This window comes from Achroia grisella, unplaced genomic scaffold (genome assembly GCF_030625045.1).
Source record: "Achroia grisella isolate CSIRO2021 unplaced genomic scaffold, CSIRO_AGI_Agris_v1 utg487, whole genome shotgun sequence".
NCBI lineage: Eukaryota > Metazoa > Arthropoda > Insecta > Lepidoptera > Pyralidae > Achroia > Achroia grisella.
In genome coordinates this window covers 3,200,943-3,225,150 of record NW_026712891.1, presented here as the reverse complement: position 1 = coordinate 3,225,150, position 24,208 = coordinate 3,200,943, and the positions used below count along the sequence as shown (strand labels likewise).

The window sequence follows — 24,208 nt, the reverse complement described above, 5'->3', positions numbered from 1 at the left end:
TGTATGAATAAAATCATATATTTTTAATAATGATAGTGTAAAAATTTTGCAAATATTTTATCCTTATATTAAGATATAATTTCGAATATGTTTCTAGATTTTAGGTATCGAATCGTATTCTCTAGGTGAGAGAAACAAATCTCTATTGGTGATACAGATATTCCAGCCAAAACTGCTATTTCGTCGGGAATGAAATTTCATTATTATATCTATACTTATTTATTTTTTGTATCCGTTGGAGGCCAAACCATCTTGCTTGACTTGTATTACTAACATGATATAGTCTATAATGACGGATGCTCATCACATTTTTTCAGATAAAATTCATATTTATTGATATTTGTATTGGACAAGTTCAAAGTTTGATGTATAATATAAATTGTTATTTATAATATCCATTGAAATTTCCCATATGGAATGGAATTACCCATACATGACATATAAGCCCTAAAAAGTAGATACCCACTAAATTCCTACAACCTACATTTTAGCTATAATAGTCCAGCTACTTAATTTCAAATTAAGAAAGTATGTTTTGTGGATTTCTGAATGTGTTTGATTTATTCGACGTTTAGCGTATTTATGAATAGAACAGTTAATCTCTATTAAACGAAGATAATTATTTTCATTGTTAAAAAATCTGAACACCATTACGTACATTACAAGGACAATCGAGCGATACACTAATATAACTATCAGGTCTATATAGTTGTAAATTAGTAGGCAAATGCAGGTATTGCGTGCGGACGGGATTATTACGCGATACGCATCTGTCCGCGTGGTATACGCACCGTAATGGATTCAATCAAGCCACCTTTAATGTTGGAGTCCATTAAAAGAGGCCACGGATACTCTGCCTCTGCAATTTCTGCCTAACGAACGCCCGAATAAACAGCTCGCTCCAGCTTTACATTCATATACAATTGATGTCGCATTGCTGTTTGTGGTGACAATGGAATACTCATTAAATATGTATAGTTTTTGTTCCATACAAAGCACGTAATATACAATGTATTATGTAATTAACAAGCTGTGCTACGGTTTTATTAGCCGTTTAACTTAAACGAAACTGCTAGAACAAATTTTTACTAGTTATATTGTAATCGCTTATAAAAATCAGCTAGCGAAGTAATAAATACATAAGCATGTGATATTACAAGAAAATAGCAAGTTTTAACAATATTTTATAATAGTACATTAGACCCTTTTTGGCTGGTATATATTTTATTAAAAGCGGGTGAGTGAATCACGGGTTATATACAGCTTAATGAAAGGTAAAGGAACCCTTATATGAAAGGGTAATTATAAGTAGGGTTATTATTTAGAATATAGAAGTCTTTAAGCTGCCAGTCATATATACAAGGTATGGTTAAGATATGGTTGGAAAATGTGAACTCAATAATAGTGAATCAGAAATATAAGTTTATACACAATATTTTTATGTAGTCCAATTTCGAACTGACGTCCCAGTGGAACTGACTGTGGACAAGTTAGATAAAGTGATAAAGTATTTGTTTTATAACAATTGGTTTTATAAACAACCCTCCTTGTGCTACCACATATTTGTAAAAGGGAACATTTACTAAATATCTGAGATTGTCATCCATAATTCATTATATTGCTGCCCGTTTTGTGTAAATATAATTCATATTCGTAACACATGTCACACAAAGTACCTACTTGCTCGAAAGACATTCATCAATTGTTTAGTTTGTTCACGCACCTTAATGGAGGGAACAGTTAACACGACGCCCTAAGTAGAAAGTTTTAAATATATAATAGTATGTTACATTTTATATGAACAAAATACAACAAGTATTAAACTTTCCCATTATCTTGGTCCTTTCAAATAATTTATTGATTTAAACAGTTTTCTACTAGATAGGTATATTCGAGTTTGTTATATGTGTACGAATATTTAATTACAATAATGAAACACATCTGTAAAGCTTGTAACTTTAGATTGAATGTTATTTTTTTCGAAACTTTGTGGCACAGGAATAATATTGTAGTTATATTTTTAATATGAAATCATCAAAATCAAATGAAAATAAATTAATATCATTTAAAATTCGAATGTTATTTTACGGTAATCAGTGGGGGTAATGCATAGGCATGTAACATGAAAATATTGACCGATGAAGTTATAAAATGGAAGTATTAATCTACTTTGTGTAGATACCGATATAGCTCATCTCCGTTCTCGGGGAGGACAAAACTACCCTAATGGTGAAGGATAAGTTCACCAAGATCTTAAACATTCCCAATACTTCAAATTGCAATGCAATTCTGTTTCAAATCGTAATATAAATGTAGGTTTTTTTTATATGTATTTCTAGATTTTTTTTACATCTCTTCCTGCACAGTACACGCAATTACCAGGTAGTTTCTGTACAAGGTAGTTTATTGACAGTAAAATATCATATAGTATTCTGAACTTGTGATAAAATTATAATATGTTTTCAATGTAATTTAGATAGTAACTAATAAAAATTAGAAATTCTACCATTCAATTAACTGACTTCAGATTTTCAGAGTCATATTTAAATAAAGTGTATTTTCAAATACGTTTTAAAAATGACTACTTTTCAAAAATTAATCTCACGGCGAAAATTTCTTCATCTGTATTTTAATGAAACTGTATTTGAAGCAGATGATATCTACTATTAGTACATTGGTATGCTCACGTACTCAGTTCATAAGTCTATGTAAAGTTTCAAGATAAAATCAACGCCACAAAGAAGCGAGTGGCGCGTCGCCTGTGACAGGTGAGAGGGTGCGGCGGCGCGCCCTTATCGCGGCGCACCACTTCACTTTACGAGCTCACTTGATCGAGTCACTTTCGCGACGTCTATCTGCCACAAGGCGACAAGTGTTTCATAATGTTTATATTTAGTATATTATAATAATGATATTCTAACAATATTCTTCATATATTATAATACATGAAATGTATCACGTTATCACGTGATGCGATACCGCTCATTCATTGTCATTCCGGAGGACTAAGACATCATGCCTGTTATCCTATAATATCACTGCCTTATCTCACCCAGCTGCAATGGATAACACTGAAGTACCCACCCACGCAGAATACTCATATGTAGTCTACCTTAGTTTTTAATTAGAATGATATTATTGGAGCGCGACGATACCGTCAATGTATTTAAATGTTACTAATATGAGTAAACCAGTGTGTTCCAATGAGATCAAAAGCATGATCTCATTGGAAGCAGTCAATTAAACAAACACCCATGGCGTATTTTTTATCATTTTAGAATACTTCAATCGATATATCGCAGGTAACAGGTGTAAACCTGAATTCTCGTTTATTACACAAAGTAATCTCATTGTTAAATTTATATCTAATATATACATAGTAATATATATAATCGAATATAGTTGTAAAAACAATGAAATAGTTATTTTCTACTAATTATTCAAGTAAAGGAATGTATGCAAAGGCAGCACCTACTGTTGAACTCGCAACTTCGCTAATATACGATCCAGCAATTACCTTCATGGCAAACATTCCCGTTTATGTCGTCCCGGGCAAAATGAAACCTTGTATATTTAAGAGTTGTTACACACATAAACTTTCATTAATATATTCGCTATGTGTGTGTTTGCTCGCATTAACAGCCTTTGCTTAATGGTTTAATATTGACTGATTTAAAACGATATCGGTGAAATTACAAATGTATTATCGTTTTCATTATTAAATATATATACATCCATTAACTACACAAGAGATCTCACGCTATGGGACTTTTTTTACATTACCTTTATGAATAATGATAATAAGCCGTGCAATACTCTTGGGGTCATGTTAGTATTCTACTGCGGCGAGACAAAACTTTTGGCCTACTATTATGGTTTCTTTAATACTAACCCGATTACTCCTTAGAGTCGTAATTTTTTAATAATATATTTTATTTATATGTATCCTATGAACATATTCATTCTCAAGTTCTGTTTACTAGATAGATAGATAACACTGTGTAATAAAATCATAGTTATGAAAATAAATTAAAATGGAATACCTTCTATGTATTTCTATAACGTCGGTTATGTTACGGAACGCAAAATACGTACATAACGACACATATTTTGTGTTCGTAAATTGTATATACATTCATAAAAAATTACTCGTTTTGTATTATTATAATTCTGTAATCCTATTTGTCTACTGTATTTGAGATTGAATTAATCATTTTCATGTCTAACATTCCTAATTAGAAACGAAAACTGCCATTTTACTTATACCATATGTATATAATTTAATACTGAAACTGTCATCTGGACAAGTGGATGGTAGATTTAATGAAAAATAAAAACAACTGTGATGTATAAGTGCCTAGAATATCCTATGTCTATATAAAGGCTTTTGAGCTCGAGTTGATTAAAGCTACGGCTAGTTATTTTAATGACACTGAGTTTACTAAAGTTTGTGAAAACAACAGTCATATCGGACCTCATGACAATAGGCATTCAAACGACTTTCAAGGTTTCCTGTTCGCAATAGAACAGCCTTCAACCGCCGGGGCTTAGATAGTTTAACGTCTATGTTGAATAGATATAGCAGGTAACCTCGCATGTTTAGAACTCATGTCAGTATGCGCTAAGGCGAGTTGTTTTTATTCAAATGCATATAAAGTTATAATCTAGCTTATTGTTAGTGGCTTTAGCCGCTCCGCAACTCGTAACTCTGTGAGTTTTATATATATATATACTACTATTAATACCATATATGCTCTCACCCTGGAATTGTAAATACTTTTAAACAGTAAAACTATTTCTCAAATCTGTACAGTGGTTACTTTCCTCGTAACAACCCGCTCCCTCTATAATATTAGTCTATATACATTTTAAATCCGCATAATGCACTACACTACCAGTACATAAAGCTCTTTAACACCCTTTAACAAAGTACTTTTACATTAGCAATATGTACTTTGAATATAAGGGTAGGTGTTGGCAAAATTTAAGGTAATGCTGAAAGCTTAATATTAGGGGTGAAGTTTAACAATAAGCTCTCATTTTATTTACAGTGGTTTCCATTAAGGTCTATCTCTATATTGCAGCTGATTAATTTAGTAGGTATGAAAGGAGGCACTTGAGCTAAAATGAGAAAATGTTCATATTTCGGATATATATGTATTGTTTGGAGAATGTCGTACAATTTTTCTAATATGTGATAGACCGCTTTATAAACCATATAACTAACCCTGAATAATCAACTATCAATTTAATCAAATAATAAATTTTTACATTTTCGTTATTTATAAGCTTTTTTTAATTTTTCAAAATAATGTTAACTCAAAATATCGTGCTATACTTTCCGTTACGTGCTAATGCTAATATGCTATTATCCTTTACATCTATTTCAATCTTGGCACGTGTATCAACCAATTTTATTTTTGCAGGCTGTACCAGAAACTATACGCGAGCTAAAAACAGTGTTGTGGAACGCCGAAGCCACTGGCGGAGCAGCCAACTTAACTGGAGCCCTCACTACGGCTTTTGAAATATTGCATCGGGTATGGACTATATTATTTTTTAGGACAACTATAATTCATAACCGCGACTTCTGTTATAAACTTTAGGTCTTATGTACGTCAAACTTCAGGATTGCTAAGAAATAATCTCATATTTATGTCTATAGCGAACGAATACCTACTCAACTGACAAAAACCCAACAACGATGATGGTTTTTATGTATCACTTTAATGAATTACTGTTCATCACAAAGAATATTTTCGATTCAATAGTCTTTCAAGAATATTACTAGAGTTAAGGATTTAAGACTAGTATTCTCGAAGGAGTATTATTTTAGTTGATCGGTAAATTTATTTTAAATGTTCTGCAGTATAACCGTACCGGCCAAGGTTGTCAATGCAACCAGGCTATCGCAGTGGTGGGCGCGGGCGGCGGTGCCGGCGGCGTGAAGACTGTGTTCCGTACATGGAACTGGCCACATATGCCAGTGCGAATATTCACATACCGCGTCGGAGGAGATGCCACCGCTGGACACACTATGAAGGACATGGCTTGCACTAATAAAGGTACCTACATATATACTTATACATGAAGCAAAAACTCTGTACGGAAAGAGGTGTATGAAATTTCGCACTCCTATCGTTTATATAGAGAAGGAGTATATTTTGTACACTACTGTATAATTAAAAAATATAGGTGAGTATATGGATAAAAATGTGTCGGTTGACTCTAAAATTTATCATTCATATCTTTTTCTACTTCTTTCTATAAAAATAGAATAGTTAGCAAAACCGTGGTAGATATTACAAAAGCTGAATTGGAAGAGAATGAGGTACCCACACATACAAACTTTTACTAAGTCTACCAAGTAACAACTATAGTAGTATAGGTCTAGTAACAACCGAGTGTTTGGCATTTACATGACATTTTCTAATTCATATATCATCTTTAAACATAAATACAAGACAAAACATAATATAACAACACGTTAACAGGTTTCTACGTATCCATCAATGAGCACTCTGAGATCCGCGGAAAAGTGCTCCACCTGGTGGAGGTGTTGGCGCGGCCTCTCGTCATGTACCAGAATGTCCACCCGGTGCACTGGAGCCCTGCATACGTCGGCGGAAGGGTTCGTGTATTAATAATATTCCACGATAGAATTCTGGAATTCCTGGATATAAGTATTCCTGGAGTACTCCAATTCACATAGCGCCATCTAGTCCCAAACCAAATAAAGCTTGTAGTGTGAATCCTAAAGTACTGGTAGTAATACTTGTTTTTTATATATACAGAATATACATAGAAATAGAAAACACGCAGACGAAGACAAACAATCGTACTTTATTTATGAATACAAATGTTAGTATTGTACGAGGAATCGAACCCTCGGAAGTAAGGTAGTCTACTAAACCACAATAGCACCACTATAGTCTATTGATTCCATAGTCTATAAGAATTCATTGAAGTTTTATTGCATGTTGCAATATTATATTTGACGACCTCGGTGGTCTAGCGGTCCAGCACACCGCTTTACGTCCGATGGTCGCGGGTTCGATTCCTCGCACGACACAAACATTTGTATTCATAATATGTATGTATTTACGAAAAAAAAATCTATGTACTTGTATCAGTTATCTAGTACCCGTAACACAAGCTTTAGATAGCTTAAATTGGGACTAGATGGCGCTGTGTGAATTGTCCTGAGATTATATTATTATATGCAGCATATCAACGATAATACATACAGTTAATATCATTACAATTAGACACAGAATAACAAGATTACAAAGTAACAATGAATTAAATCTCACGCAAGCGCCAATTACTAATATAACGTCCTATTACAGAGTAGCAGCCTTTCTGACGACGGTATGGGACAACTGATGACCTCCGTCACGGTTCCAATTTACGACAGGAGAAATCACACGGTAAATAATAATACACAACATTTAAAGAACTTATCTATTTGAGCCACATTTAAAATTTGCATGCAAATAAATTGGAGCAATTAAACAGTTGCCATGAATATTATTAACTGAACATATTACGATCTAACAGTTATATGCAAATAAAAAAAACATTTCATTTCAACATAGTTTTTAAACATACCTATACTTTTTTATGAAATAAGTCTATTCCATAATAACAAACCTCCTCCCTGGAAACCATTGGATCAATTCCTTGTTAATTTGCCACAATTGGCTGACTGATCTGATTTAATACTCATTCTACATCCTCCACTGATGCACCAACAGCGTAATATCGTTAACATGGGTGACTGCATCACTACATATTTATTCATAAAAAAATGTTTTATTCAATTAAAGAAACCTTCTGGGATGGAAGATTATTTCTATTTCTCATTCAGCAGTCCCTGTTGCACTTTTATGAACCGACATAGACTTCCTTCTTCCTGACCCATGCTCTCTTTCCTCTCCTTGATATTTAAAATTTCGTGTAATGTAAGACATTGTGCCATTTGTACTCGCAATGCTATTTTAATTGATCTTTCTATAGGAAATAACGTGTGTTACTTATTTTTTCAGCAACGGGAAGCAAATTTACTAGGAGCCGTTGGAACTGATGTACCTGTCGATCAAATAAAGAAGCTCGTGCCACCATATAAGGTAACTTTTTTATTAACAGTTTAATTAACGAGACACTGTTTGCCACCTTTTCCATTGGATTTTTCAATGCAGGGTATCATTAGGTCTAGTAAAGAACTTAATTTAAAGTATTTTTTATTACGAAATTTTAGCGAGTATGGAATTTTACAGTTTATTTTATACTGATATATTGTAACTACATTCATCAACATACATATCGTTTTATTATTATAGTTTTTGATATATTAGTTTAAGTAGTACTTATAAGCAACTGTAATTTACAGCTTGGAGTCAACGGCTACTCTTTTATGGTGGATAACAACGGGCATGTTTTGTATCATCCGGATTTGCGACCTCTGGTAAGCTCTATTAAAATTATCTTCTTGAAGTTAGTTATACTTTATATATATAAGACATTGATTAAACAGCAAGTCGTGTCATCTGATTCTAACTTGAAACAAAAGCGAATGTAGAGTTAACTCACACGAAAGCTATCGTAATGGTGATACAAGTAGTATTGAAAACGTAGTAATATACAGTTTTCATATTGTTCAGAATCGAATATACTTTTCCAATTTTGTAATTTATTATTCAGTAGATATGTATCTCCTTTAATTACCAAGGTACTTATTTAATTTATTTGTTTCAGTACACCAACGAGGAAGTAAGTAACAAAGTTCCCTTTCAAATTAACATAAAAAATATGTTACAATGGAATAGCCAATATAAATGGGTAGCCTGCACTTTTCTAAATACAGCTAATTTAAAATTAAAAAATCCTATTGAGAATAGTGTATGAATACTATGTAGTTATTATGGTATTAAAGCATTTAAATTTACCTGTAAGATAAATTTCTTATATAAGCAGAATGTTATCTTGCATTCGTATAAATAAACAACTACGACTTTTTAGTGATTACGAACTTGAATATATATATATATGTATATATTAAACATAAAATACTACTTTAAATTTCTAGTACACAGAAACACTACGGCCGTTATACTCTAGTGTGGACGTGACTGATGTCGAACTACTGATGGATTCCGATGAGAATTCTCGGGTTAACCTCACATCTCTACTGCTTGATGTGAGTATCTTTATACAAGAGAAAGAGCTTATGGTTTATATTTTAGTTACAAATATATTTACTGTGTATATATATGTAAAGATATACAAGTATTTTGTTTCCCATATTTCCATAGTTATCTTGTACCTACACATGTCGGTTTTTATACATGAGAATAAATATTCCATTCCATAAAATTTTTTAAACTGGTTTATTTTTAAAACATCGCAAATAATATTTTTTGGATTAATAAATATTTTATCAAAGGTTTGACATTAAATTACAAAACATTGTAGCTTCGTCACGACATGATAGAACAACGTGAAGGTGAGACAGAAATTGGAGTTAAAGTTCAATACGACAACATGAGGAGAGTTGCTACTCGGCGTCAGAGATACTTCTACAGTCCTGTGGATGGTACGCCGTATTCTTTGGCCGTAGTACTCCCCGATGGTTATGGCATGTATGAGTTACTAGCGGAGCAGGAGGTCAAGCATAGTGTTATAAACGGTAAGAATTTAATTGTTTATTAAATATAAAGCTTACATGAAACGCAGGTTTCTCTAAATCTTGAAATCTCTTATGTAGTAATTCTATTGGTAATTATAGTCTTGCGAATATAACAGGAATCATCTTACAATGTGTATCCAAATATCCTATCCGATTAGATAGATTACGTTATTGATGAATTAATTATTTATTTAATTACATGCAGTCACTGAATATTTCAAAGGCGATAATTGGAAGATACATCCCGATTGGTAAGATACATGTCGTTTTTTTATAGCATATAGCAATCGAGCTTGCGGCCTACCATGGTAAATGATTACCACCGGCCATAAGCACTCGCAATACCAGAGGAATTGCAAATGCGTTCCCGGCTTTTCAGAAGATATAAGTTCTTTTGAAAGTTTTAAGATAATAATCTATTCCTAGATTAATATTCTCACTAAAAGAATTCAATCAACACACAAAACTTCGCTCATACCCCCATACCTCGTAATATCACTGCCTTATCTTGCTTTAACTAAAACACACCTTACAAAGTACTTGGTGGCTAAAATAGGTGAAATAGGTGAAACAGAGGTACGCATACGACATTAGGTATATATATTATTCTAATGGTACTGTACTACATTTAGATAAAAAATATATTTACAGGGTGTATTGCGAATATGCATCAACATCAGAACAAACATTTAATACTCCGGAGGAACAGCTTGTCCACTTTTTGTCCCGCGCGGGTCGCCCCGGCTGGAAATGGATGTCGCTGCGGCCGAGGGCACTCATGCTACACAATGCTCATAAGAAACAAGATCGTGACTCCTATTACTGTGAGTAAATACATTGTTTTGAGGGGTTATTAGTTATTACACTGTCAACTATTATAATAATAACCAGAAACAATTGGCACACCGCCATATAATGAAACTAAGCAGAGCTTATATTATGGATACTAGAAAACTGTCATAGTAATATAATAAATATTTATATACATTTTTTAATACATACATAATATACATAGAAAACATCCAAACCAATACAAACAATCATACTCATGAATACAAATATTTGTAGTGTACGAGAAATCGAACGCTCGATCATCGGAAGTAAGGCACTGTGCTATGTAGTATAGAGCTTTAGCTATACCACTAAGCCCTTCACTATAAGAGATCATATATACATTTTTGATTGAATATACAAAGTAGCGCACTACAATATTGAGAAAAAAAATCTATTTTCGTATCGTAATATATATGTTTGTAACGAATAAATTAAAAAACAAATGGTCCGATTTCAATAATTATTACACAATAAGAATGCTACAAGACCTCTGAGTAACATATATTTCTTATAAGGAAAAAATACTAGATATTAAAGATTAAAAGATGGAACGTGCATTTCGCGAGGCGGCGTGGCATCCAGTTGAAACTTTACCGGTATTCAACGGGACCGATAAGACTATAACGGCGGCGAGGTGGGCGCAGGAGATAGAAGAGAACGCGGAAATATTTGGTTGGAGTGCTACACAGCAATTAATTTTGGCGAGGAGATCGTTAGCCGGAAACGCATTACTATGGTTAAAGTCGGAGAAACCATTCAAAACTTATGACGACTTAAAATGTGCTATTATGAAGGAGTTTCCTGATAGCATAAATTTGAAAGAGCTGCACGAAATCTTATCCAACAGGAAAAAAGGAAAAAACGAAAGTTGTTATGAATATATGCTAATAATGAAGGAGTTGGGCAAGCGCGGCAAGTTACCTGATTATTGTGTTGTTCAGTACATAATAGACGGTATTATAGATGATGAGATAAACAAGGTCATGTTGTACGGGGTCACTACCTATGCCTCGTTAAAAGAAAAATTAGTGATATACGAATCCATGAAGAAAAAGATGTACGTAACTACAAGGGAAAGAAAACCCATAGTAACGAAAGAACATTACAGAGACAGCAGAAAATGCTACAAATGTGGTGAAAATGGTCATATTGCGACAACATGTTCGAAAGGAGTTAAGTGTTACAAATGTCATTCATACGGCCATATTTCGTCGAACTGCAGAGCTGCATTTGTCGAAAGAAATTCAAATACGATTGGGAATGATAATAAGTGCATCTCAATCACTTCACCTACGACGGGAGCGGAAGACCGACCGGAACGACGATCAATGTGTGTGAACGGTGTGAACATAGACGCGAACATAGAAAATGGCGACGTGCGTAGTGGCAGCAATGTTGACAGTGGTGACAGATGTCATTCGCTCGGGAACTGTCAATTTGAAACCGTCATGAATACGAAGCGAAATAGTTCAATCAAAACATTGGAGATAAATGGCGTAATAATCGAATGTTTAATTGATTCGGGGAGTGACGTAAATCTGGTGTCGGCAGATGTATTTTTCGAACTAAATGTGAGTGCCTATAATAAAGAAAAGATAGTGTTGCACGGACTGGGATTGTCGACTGTTTACTCTATAGGAAAATTTCAAACAGTACTAAAAATTGATGATTGTTATTTTGAATTATTGTTTTATATTGTACCAACAAATGCAATGCCTTACAAAGTGATCCTAGGTCAACCATTTTTGGAAAATGCGGTAGTTATTTTCGATAAAGGTGTGGTAAATGTAGTTTCGAGGAATGTGCATTGTTTGTTTACAGATGACAAACCGGTTAGTTATGTACCAAATCCTCAGATTATGGAGACAGCTCAGCTTATAGTGGATCAATATAAGCCCTTACAAACCAAGGAGGCACCATTTGAAATGCAGATTATCCTGAACGACGATGTGCCGGTGGCACAGCGGCCGCGTAGACTAGCCTATAAGGAACAAGAAGCAGTTGATAAACAAATTGGTGAGTGGTTACAAAATGGTATTATTAAACCTAGCTTTTCAGAGTATGCAAGCCCATTAGTATTAGTTAGAAAAAAAGATGGTAGTATAAGAGTCTGTGTTGATTACCGTAAAATAAATAAAAAAATTGTTAGGGATGAGTTTCCTCTACCAATCATTGAAGATCATTTAGATAAGCTTTCTGGATACACGATTTTTAGTAAATTGGATCTCAAAGACGCTTTTTTTCATCTCAAAATAAATAGTAACTGTACAAAGTATACATCTTTTGTGACACAGAATGGTCAATATGAGTTTATGAGAGCACCTTTTGGTTTGTCCATATGTCCGAATTATTTCACACGTTTTATCACTATTATTTTCAGAGAGCTTATAGCAAAGGGGTTTCTATTAATTTTTATTGACGACTTAATAATATTATCAAACACATATGATGAAGCCATAGATCGACTTCGTGAAGTTTTAAAATTAGCTTCTGAATATGGATTACATATAAATTGGAGAAAAAGTGACTTATTGACTAAAAAGGTGGAATATCTTGGTTATGAAATTGAAAATGGAGAAATAAAACCGTGTAGAGACAAAGTTGAAGCAGTTTTAAAGTATCCGCAACCTAAGTCGGTAAAACAGATTCAAAGTTTCATTGGATTGACATCCTATTTTAGAAAATTTATTGAAGGGTATGCTTCTATAGCACGACCATTAACAGACTTATTAAAGAAGAATAATGATTTTATTTTCAGTGAAAAACAGGAGATTGCATTCAAATTGTTAAAGAAGTTGTTGTCTGAAAATCCAGTATTAAAATTATATAACCCAGGACTCGATACCGAATTGCATACAGATGCATCTATCATGGCTTATTCAGCAATATTATTTCAAAAGGATTCTAATGATGGGAGTTTACACCCTGTGTACTACCTAAGTCGTAAAACCTCAGATGCAGAGCAGAAATACACAAGTTATGAGCTGGAGGCATTAGCCATAATAGAGGGTGTTAAAAAATTCAGGAAATATTTACTTGGCATAAAATTTAAGATTGTTACTGATTGCTTAGCATTTGAAATGACATTAAAAAAGAAGGATTTATCAACTAGAGTTGCAAGATGGGTATTGTTATTACAAGAGTATGATTATGAGGTGGAGCATAGAAAAGGGAATCAGATGCGGCATGTTGATGCTCTTAGCCGCAATCCTTATGTTACTGTTGTTACCAGAGGGTTACATGATCAAATCAGGAGAGCACAGGAACTAGATGAGGGTATAAAGGCGATTTCAGATATAATTAAGGAGAGGCCTTACAAAGATTATTATGAACAGAATGGAATCATATACAAGGGTGATCAAGGACAAATACTTATTCCCAAGGGATTAGAAATGGAAATTATTAAAACAATTCACTCGAATGGTCATTTTGGCAAGAAAAAGATGTTAGAAATGTTAAATGTAGATTATTATATAAAAGATTTATCTTCTAAAATAGATAACTTCCTTGTAACCTGCGTACCATGTTTGTTGGCAACGAAGAAAGAAGGAAAACAAGAAGGTTTTCTTAATTCCATAGAGAAGGGCATTATCCCACTTAGTACATTGCATATTGATCACATAGGACCACTCTCAGAGACTTCAAAATTGTATAATTATATTTTAACAATTGTAGACGCATTTACAAAGTTTGTTTGGCTCTTTCCAGTGAAGGCAACTACTACTAAGGAGACATTAAGTAAGTTACTTATTCATCAGCAGACTTTTGGAAACCCAGATCGAATTATATCAGATAGAGGAACGGCTTTTACTAGCAAGGAGTTTGATGACTATTGTAAAGATGAGAATATCCAACATATTGTTATCACCACTGGAGTACCCAGAGGAAATGGGCAGGTAGAAAGGATTCATCGTACTTTGGTGTCAGTCTTAACGAAACTGTGCATAGAGGATAAAAGTCAGTGGTATAAGCATGTGAGTAGAGTTCAAAGGGCTCTAAATAGTACTTATCAAAGAAGTATAGGAACCAGTCCTTATGAGTTAATGGTGGGTGTAAAAATGAAACAAAAAGAGGATTTAAATATTTTTAGTTTATTACTAGAAGAAAGTAGAGACGAATTTGTGACAAATAGAGAAGAAACGAGAGAACAGGCTAAGATACAAATTTTAAAAGTACAAGATGAAAATCGGCGAAATTATAACAAAAAACGCAAGGAAAGCCTTAAACATAATATTGGTGACTATGTAGTAATCAAGAGAACCCAATTTGGTACTAATATGAAATTAAAGCAAAGGTATTTAGGACCTTATAAAGTTGTTAAAGTCAATGGCAGAGACCGCTATGATGTACTGAAGGTCGATATTGCTTCTGAGGGACCTATGAGGACGTCCACTTCAGCAGACTATATGAAGAGGTGGCCAGAGGTTAGTTCTTGAAACTCATTTACTTACCAAATTATTGTAATTTTCCAATTAAGTTGATGGCTGACCTTGTGAGGCATTAGTATTAGCTTATGGTGAAGATAAAGGATTATTTGATTGTACCTATTTTAGTACTTAGTTTATATTGTATTTGATTATAGGAGTATAGGTACTGTACCAGTTGTATTTTTTTCTTTGTGTATTATTATTTTTTTTGTACTGTGTAATATGTTAAAGTTGTGTAACTATGTTATAAGAAGGGTCATGTTTTAATTTAAGGTGTTTAGTTGTATTTTCATTCTATATTTTGCTTTAGTGTGTAGTAGGTGTGTATGAAAAGAGTGTGTTAGAAGAATTGTAGAGTGAAAGACGGACCCTGAGGTCAGGCTCCAATGCAGGATGGCCGAGTTGTAGGATTTGAAACTTGGCGGTATGAACGAATGGGAACGAATGAGTATGAATGAATGGAAACAGAGGAGCAAATGGATAGAAACGAAAGAGTGAATGGATGGAGAAAGGAATGAATGGAAAAAGAGGATGGGCATCGCTCTCTTCCTCGTAGACTGCCATATAGTTAGGTCGTTTCATGTATCATAGTAAATGTTTTTTTTTTGTAATTTAAATAAAAGGAGTTCTATAAAATAATCATCCTGTTATTCGCGAATCCTCATTCCCACATTTAGGGCATTGCTACTATAACTTCAATAATGTATCCCAAGATGTAAAAAAATAATGTCGAGCACTGCAAAGCCAAGACGAGTAGCTAGTAATAAATAATATTCTTATTAAAAATAATCTGATTGATACAGTGTGAACGTGCTAAGAGATAACTAATAAATTTCATATAAGTAGGTACTAACAAAATATTTCAATAATTATACACATAAGAAAGGTAATAATATTTTTTCATAAACCTAATATCCCTAAACTTATTTCTCTTTTCCAGGTGACAAAACTTTAGTTCAATCGCTTATTCGAGACGCAATGGTAATAAAAGAACTGGACGCTCACACTGGACACGCCAGCCATCACTCGCAGTAAGTTAAAATGTTATACTAAAGCATGTTTATAGCACAAACAATAGTCATAATGAATATTAAAATTATTCAAAAAGTAATAAACTAAATGGAATCAACAGAAGCAATTTCAAAAACAAAGGTCGTCCATTCAGGAGCACTCACGCATTAAACAAATTACTGCATGAAATCGATAAAATACTAAATAGAAATGTCTCGAAGCTTTTAAACGCACTTTCTATGTGGATCACTAATTTATTTGTATTTGTCACACAAATAGCCCGATAGCAACTTTAATGGCACTTCTGACAAGGTAACGTAACAAGAATATTCATAATCACTCAGTAGATGTTTTAGAACATACTGCTAAATGATTCGATTGCCTCATCGTTATTTCAGATGCTATCGTCTGATAATTATTTCAAGTATTGATAATATCTCCTAGAAAACTGTATATAATACCTATTATTAGTTCATACATTATAAATATAATGTTAAATATTGCCCCATCGAAATTCATAACCTAAATATACCTGGAATATAATTGTAATCACGTTTTTAGTTATCATTTAAACTTCCTTTGTACCTTAGATATAAAAAAAATATTAATTGAATTCATTATCATAAAAATTTTACTTATAACTCCCTATACATATGTCGCGAGTTCTAGTTCGAGTCCCTATACATATATTCGAGTACACAACTAGTAAATATGAAGATACGAGTAGGTATATCATATTTGGTAATATTTAATAATAACCCGATATTGTCGTGTATTAGTCATTTTTGTTGCCAGTGTTCAAAGAATAATATATAAGCATTTTGTAGGTGTCTAAGTTTAGTGGCTAATAATGCTCTCCGAGGATCAAGGTATAGTATCTTAATAATAAAACTGCTAATATTTTTTTTTACCCAAGGATTTTTAGCTTACACATGGATTACTGCACATATAGTTGATGTAAATGGTCTGAAATCTTATTTTTATGATAGAAACTACAGAAATATAAGGATCACGCTAATAAATTACATTATTACAGATAATTTAAAATTATATTATGTCAAATTCATTTTTTCCGAGATCCACCATACGTTTATCCAGTAATCTAAAAAGTTCGCGTATTCCGTAGTGCTATCATCATAAATAAGATTTGTATATGTTATTGATATTTGCTATTTTTTATTGTGTACCATACTATAAAACCATATCGGTTTTCTTAAATCAATAATATGTACATATAAGAGCAACCCTTGATTAGTGACTTATTAAAGTAATACAGCCGCAATTAATAAGTAAATAAAGTCAGATTTATTTTATTCGGTAATACAACACACAAGATATGCTCTTATCTTATCTTAATACATATATAATAATAGGTTCGTATTCCCACAAGAACAGAAGATAATTGAAATTGCAGGAAACATGAATAAAAAGAAAAATATAATTCGGACAGGCGTTTTTTTTTCTTCATAATTAGTATTTTAAATACACTGTATACATAGTATTATAAATGCTAAAATGTGTCTGACTGTCTGTTTGTTACCATTACAAACTAAACGTCTCAATGGAATTTTATAAAGATTGTATGATGAAGACTGACTGGGCTTTTGCCTTAAAAAAGTAGATGAAGTTTGTTTCATTTAGCCGTTTTAAAAGGACCCAGAATCAGCACTGAATTCTTCTCCTCTTCTGTTATATTATCATATCAATTGCCATAATAATTTATATCTTTACAGGCAAGGTCGGTTTCACAAGTTCGTTGTGTCGCTGTCATTCATCGCGACACGCAGCGGTCTGCTCAAGTGGACTGAGAATATGAATAGTTCGAGAAGCTCCGACTCTGCTGAACAGTAATTATCTACTTATAATAGCTACATAAATACAAAAAGCATCGGATTCAATTCCAATATTGATTGAATTCAAATTAAATAATCATTCATTTATGTAGGATACTTTATTCACTGTCCTATCATCCAGTTTACTCATCATTCTTAGTTTGGAACTAGATGGCGCTGTATCCTGGGTTATTAATTATTATTGTTATAACTCTTTAAAAAAATGTCTTAAACGTTTTCAGGCATTTCAGTGAAAGATACGCCCGAGCGTTTGATTCAGAATGGTACCGGCGAGCGGTGGAACATCATGCCATAGAGCCCGAGAGTTTCGTCTTCTCTGTGCCTTTCCGCGACGGTTCCGAAGCTGACGACTTGAGTGGAAGACCACCTCTCGTTCTGGCGACCCATGCTGTATTCGTAGAATCGAGAGGACACAGAGCAGCCGCCGCTGTTGTTGGACTACATTTCCAGTTCGATTCCCTTGCGAAGCATTTTTTAAACGTTACTTCAACGGTATGTTTGTCTACACTTCTTAATTTATTATTACTTTATTGATAGGATTTTACAAATGACAAAATTACCTCTATCTCGTCTATTTCACATGCCAATCTGTTTGCTATATGATATGTGCTTCAGTTGAAGAGTGTGATAAGGCAGTGAAATTACAATGGCAATGCGTGGGTGATTTTTTTTATTATTGACTACTCTGCGGTCTGCATAGATCTATTGCGCTCACCCTTTTTCAAAGTTCGCTACCTCTTGGGGACAGGAATTGAAAGATATACTCAGGAGTGATGGTATATATCTCCTCATGGATATATACTTTCCAAAGGAGATATTTTGTTTATACATGAATGGGCTACAACCACATAGGATGTGTAGTGGTATTTCCTCTTTAATTTGCCAAAAAGCCTGAGTGAGAGTTAATATGATAACGTGATGCCGTCAACATGTGTGCCATTCCAGTTACATAAATTAAAAAACAAAGCAAGATTCTTTATTTTTACTAATCAAGTAACTTAACTTTTAGTGCACAGCCGGTAGCGTTTGTAAGAAAACGTGCGCGGGAGACGAGTTAGATTGCTACATATTAGATGACAACGGCTTCATCATCCTCTCCGAGGACGTATCTCAAACTGGGCGGTTCTTTGGACAAGTCGACGGCACTATTATGGATTCATTAGTTCAAGATCGCATATACAAGAAGATCACAGTGCATGACCATCAGGGAAGGTGCCCGGATTCTAGGAATCCTTTCAGTGGAGGCGTCAGTAAATTAACGGTAATTTCTAATAACCTGTTTAATCAGTAATATTTTTGACACTATTATATGCATGTAATATCTGTACCATAATTTCTTCCAGCCAATGAAACCATTTTCTTGGATTGGGAGCTATCTTGTGAACTTAATAGCAGTTTGGTTCCCACTTTGGGAGCCAGTTAAAGCAAGAGCACACCCGTATGCTGAAGAAGAAATAGGTATGTTGAAAAAGACACTAGATTCTATAAGTAGTCAACTTTTATTTTGTTAAATAATTTCATAGATTGTCTTATGAGGATGAATTAAAAATTAAATTTACGTTACATTTAAATTTATCAATATAATCATCATTCACTGTTTATGACTGCCCAAAGACCTACTTTATTCACCTCCCTAAGGGAATAGTCTAGCAAACTTACATTTGATTGCGGTGCAAACGATAGTTAATCTAAAAAATAACTATGGAATATCTTAAATACATTAGATTCAAAATCAAATGATACAGAAAGGAAATTAATTGGTGCCTCGCCAAAGCAGGCCTGTCTACTATTCTGTATTAAAAAATTATAATATATATATATTTTAAGTTCATATATATCTAAAGCAGATTATGAGGACTACGAAAACGAAGACTCGGAAAGCGAAGATGACCTGGATCGAGACAGGGGGACGTATGAGATCATTATCGATGGGATCGGAGGCAGCGGGGGCGGCGGCGGGGCTGCAGAGCCTCCCCGCGGGGCAGGGGGTGGCGCCAACGCGGGCACGGGGGGCGCAGGCCGAGAGCCTCCTCGTGAGGCAGCGCGTTCTGCCGCGGTACGCCCGTGCGACACCAGCGCCGAGCTGTTCACGCTGCAGTCCACTCGACTCAACGCAGCACAGCCACTCAAAGGGAAACTTACCAATTGTCACAATTCTGGCTGTGAAAGGTAAGTTGTTTATATAATTGGAATGACCGAACATGCTCATATCTCATCTAAGTGGTAATCGTGGTATACATAATCACGAACATTAAAGAACACTATAACGCCCATGATAAATCGAGCTTCGTCATATCCGAGGAGTAATTTATTATGGGTCTGTACTCTCACTTTTAAAACTGGTACAACCCTCTGGTGGCAAAGTTATATGTTAGTTGGTGATTTAAAAGAAATATTAAAAGAAATAAAATATGAAAATTAATATATGGGTTAACATAACGTATTTGTGTCATGTATATATGTGACGCTGTGTGTCCTGGTTTATTATTCAACCTTAAATTCTCGTGTCACAATGTTAGTTATCATACTCCTCCGAAAAGGCTTGACCGATTTTTATGGAATTTTATATGCATATTCATTAGGTCTGAGAATTGGCTACTATCTATTTTTCATACTCCTAAGTGATAACGGCTGTCCACCCGTAACATTTTTTAAACCTTTTTTATTTTTATTTTAGTGGCATTATACAATACAGACAACCCTAAATTCACCCATCTACCATATTTTTTAAGAGCGATTTTAATTTATATGTCAAAACAACGTTTGCGGGGTCAGCTAGTTATATCTATTATTATTTGTGGGCAGGCCGTTCAGCGTACAGAAGATCCAGCACAGCAACCTGATCCTTCTGGTGGTGGACACGCTGTGCCCGTGCGGCGCCAAGCGACTGGACGTGCGAGCCCGGGAGGCGCCACCGCCCGTCTGCCGCCGCGCCGCGCCGCGCCACCGCCGCCGCCGCCCCGCGCACTGCCTCTCATACCACCCAGAGGTACGTGCAACCACTACCCACTACCCACCTTTACACCTACCGACCTCCTTCCACAAGCTAATAGGCATCCACTACCCGCCTTCACACCTACTGACCTGCTTTCACAAGCTAATAGGCGTCCATTACCCGTCTTAACACGTACCGTCCTCCTTTTACAAGCTAATAGGTATCCACTACCCGTCTTTACAGCTACCGACCTCCTTTTACAAGCTAATAGGTATACACTACCCGTATTTACACCTACCAACCTCCTTTCACAAGCTAATAGGCATTCACTACCTGCCTTTACACCTACCGACCTGCTTTCACAAGCTAATAGGTATACACTACCCGTATTTACACCTACCAACCTCCTTTCACAAGCTAATAGGCATTCACTACCTGCCTTTACACCTACCGACCTGCTTTCACAAGCTTATAGGTGTCCATTACCCGTCTTTACACCTACCGTCCTACTACACTACACTACCCGCACTCGTGAAATGAGTCTAATGTAATTTTAAAATATACATGTGTCCATATAATGAAAATAAAAATATTTAACTACAGGAAATAGAAATCCAGTCTTGCGGACGCGGCGGCCGAACGCAACCACTGCTAGCACTAGTGGCAGCGCTGATGGTGCGACTGTGGTTCACCACGTGACTGCCACAAGAATAGCTGTAAACCCACAAGCCACCACCCCAGGGTCCGCGACGGGCCCTGAACGCGATCTACTGATAAGCTTCCCAACGAATTATAGTCTTTAAAAATGTTATAACAATGACTGATTTTCAATATCACCTGAGAAGGGAAGCTTCTAACTAAAGCGGATCGTCGTTCAAATGTTCGAGCGTCGTGTGAGTGTGGGACTGTTTGTATTGGAGTGTGCAATAAATGTTGATTGTTGCGCTATTGGGTAAATAATGTGGCGCCTTGTACCACTTCCTTTAGTGTCGTAACACACTTTACTTTTAGCATCAGCGTTCTTCGCGTTCTAATGCTATTCATGCAGCGTCTTCATTCATACTGCGTTGCTGTATTAAGAGCGAGCAGCTTCGCTTGTATCGATGAAATCCTTTCCCTGACTGAGTAGACAAGCTTGAAGAGGTAAACTATTCCATATTCCGTTTCTTCCACAGAATTATTTTTAGTTCTTAAAATTCGCCTTTAAAAAGTTAGATCTTATTACGTTACATAGGTAGTCTGTGGGCTCGTAAAAAGATGATTCGTCGGCCCGTCAACATGTAGGTAATTCAGTTTCTATGTACGATATTACGAATTTAGCCGATGAGTCTGAAGCTAATTGAAGTGCAATTTTCTAGTTCGCGTCTAATACCTTATTATATATTATTTACTGATGCCGTAAAGATTATGAAAAAGTTATTTCAAATCAAAGTGCTTACTATCTCTCTCGAAACTAAAAAAAACGCACATCCTAAAAGTATAGTGTGTTCGACCAATAATGGTACCCGTATGCGTGCAAGAATTAAGAGTTTTGATCAATTTACCGACTGAAGTTTTGGTCCGACCAAATGAACTTTCAATCTTGTTTTGATACAGGATTATCTATTCGTACTAGGATATGATAAATATTAACATATTTTCCCCTCTTTGTTAAGTTGTCGCGTTTCATATTGTAACAAATGCAGATGCATACAGTAAATAGGTAGGTAACTAATATCTTGTTAAATTTAAAATGAAGATTATCACAAACTTGGAGATCGTATATATTATAGCTAATGTTAATAAGTATTGAAAAATAATGTAAAAATATTATCGTTTGAAACTGTTTTAGAAAAATTTACCTATGTTGAACCTTACTCAATTTGTTTCTTGTCTGACATTCGAATTAATCGCAATCTTATATTGAATAGTTGCATAGTGTTGATGTAAATAAGAAATGTTTTGTTTGTAGATGATTACGTTGCAGAATTTATGTGTGCCTGTGTAATTATTATGTAAAGTCGTGTCATACAGACGGGTGTCGCGATAACTATAATATAGAACAAGGTATGAGGAGAACTAATCAAATAAATATATTACAATTAATAATAATACAAGATAGCGAACAAATTTTACCATTACATTCCAGCGTTTCTGTGATAGGTTAATAATACAAGCACTTTTTAAATAATGATTCTGAAATATTTAAAATTAATTTAATTAAAAATTGACAGATGATACATACTTTGCTATAATCTATTTTGTATCTACTTATTGATAAACGTGTTACATTAGAAATGTTGTCGAATATTTGTAAATAGTTCCTCACTAGTCGCGACACCGATCCTAAATCGACTACTCATTTGTCTAGTTGTTAGTGATTTTTCTCGCCTAATCTTCGAATAATGTCGTATTGAACGAACTGTAAACAGTTTCGTGTTTTTATTGTAAATATTTTACTAACTTTAAATGGCCTACTACAATTTTAAGAACGTGTGTTGCTAATCGTTTTGTCGTTCAAATCGACTTCTGTGGTAATCTACGTCATATCGACCTAACATAATTGTTATAATTTGCATATCACGTTCCTTGATATTTTCTGGGTGTAGATTTCGTATTCTACTTTCATACATGTTTGTACGTTACCCAGATGTGAATGTTACATATAATACAAATTCATGAACTATAGATATTTTGTACCATATCGAGTAGTCATATTGTCGGTAGTATGGATCGCTTGCTGTTGTCCGTTTGATGTCATATCATTGGTAAATTTATCTACGACAAATGTTTTGAAATAGTACAAAGATATTAAGTATAATAGTTTAATTAGATGTCGAGTGCCAAACCACTGTGTTTGATTTAGTTCACGATACATACAATTTAGATTACGGGACCGATACTTTATGTAACTAAGTAGGACAATGGCAAGCTGGGAAATGTATAGAAAATTAAATTGGTAACAGTATTCTTCGTTGAAATAACGGGATTATTCTTTTAATCAAAAGAGCAAAAAGCGATTACGAGCATTACGACACCTCTTACGAGAGATTGAAATAATTTATTTAAAAAGTAAAAAGTAAATACGAGAATATAAAATTCCTTATTCACAAACAAAACTTCAAATAAGATATTTGACGTTTCTTATTCACATTCACATACACAGTTTATTATTCTTTAAGCTCCCTAATTTAAAAAATAAATGACAATAATGTTAGTAATAAATAATGTGTTTAATATTTAAAGTTACACAATATATTTTTATGTTAATGTGTTTTGCAGACTTAATTTTTTATGAATAAAATATGGAGAAATGGAGATGGAATACAAAGGGATAATTAATTTTGTATGTGAAGCAATGCAATATTCATTCAGATTAAACTTTTATAAAACATATAATTTCTTTCAACTATAATCTATAATAACTGAGGAACGTTTAGTATTTGACTTCGTAATTACTCAGATATCATATACACAGTCT

The 24,208-nt window shown here is 34.2% G+C and overlaps 2 protein-coding genes across 4 annotated transcripts in view; both read left to right on the top strand.

The window, feature by feature from the left end:
• The window catches only part of LOC131845857 (voltage-dependent calcium channel subunit alpha-2/delta-4), a 76,076-nt gene extending 52,371 nt beyond the window's left edge, over nt 1–23,705 (top strand). Inside the window, exons 7-26 of one of the 3 annotated variants that reach the window (XM_059194998.1) lie at nt 5,427–5,540; nt 5,870–6,065; nt 6,495–6,631; nt 7,350–7,430; nt 8,049–8,129; nt 8,393–8,467; nt 8,758–8,772; nt 9,089–9,199; nt 9,475–9,688; nt 9,894–9,939; nt 10,340–10,512; nt 15,890–15,980; nt 16,240–16,272; nt 17,694–17,807; nt 18,035–18,305; nt 18,823–19,074; nt 19,157–19,271; nt 19,661–19,982; nt 20,619–20,802; nt 21,352–23,705. In XM_059194998.1, the coding sequence (XP_059050981.1) occupies nt 5,427–5,540; nt 5,870–6,065; nt 6,495–6,631; nt 7,350–7,430; nt 8,049–8,129; nt 8,393–8,467; nt 8,758–8,772; nt 9,089–9,199; nt 9,475–9,688; nt 9,894–9,939; nt 10,340–10,512; nt 15,890–15,980; nt 16,240–16,272; nt 17,694–17,807; nt 18,035–18,305; nt 18,823–19,074; nt 19,157–19,271; nt 19,661–19,982; nt 20,619–20,802; nt 21,352–21,447 (2,721 nt within the window). In that variant the 3' untranslated portion in view covers nt 21,448–23,705. Of the gene's footprint in view, nt 1–5,426; nt 5,541–5,869; nt 6,066–6,494; nt 6,632–7,349; nt 7,431–8,048; nt 8,130–8,392; nt 8,468–8,757; nt 8,773–9,088; nt 9,200–9,474; nt 9,689–9,893; nt 9,940–10,339; nt 10,513–15,889; nt 15,981–16,239; nt 16,273–17,693; nt 17,808–18,034; nt 18,306–18,822; nt 19,075–19,156; nt 19,272–19,657; nt 19,983–20,618; nt 20,803–21,351 lie in introns of all 3 variants that reach the window. The other 2 variants (XM_059194997.1, XM_059194999.1) reach the window with 2 other exon arrangements.
• Nucleotides 14,243–15,138, top strand: LOC131845858 (uncharacterized). The gene has a single exon (XM_059195000.1). It carries the CDS (start codon nt 14,566–14,568, stop codon nt 14,956–14,958), a length of 393 nt encoding a protein of 130 aa, XP_059050983.1. The 5' UTR covers nt 14,243–14,565; the 3' UTR covers nt 14,959–15,138.
• Nucleotides 23,706–24,208: the final 503 nt, after the last annotated feature.

Excerpts from the sequence above, each read along its gene's own strand:
- LOC131845858 (XM_059195000.1), top strand. The coding sequence starts at position 14,566 with ATGGTGGGTGTAAAAATGAAACAAAAAGAGGATTTAAATATTTTTAGT.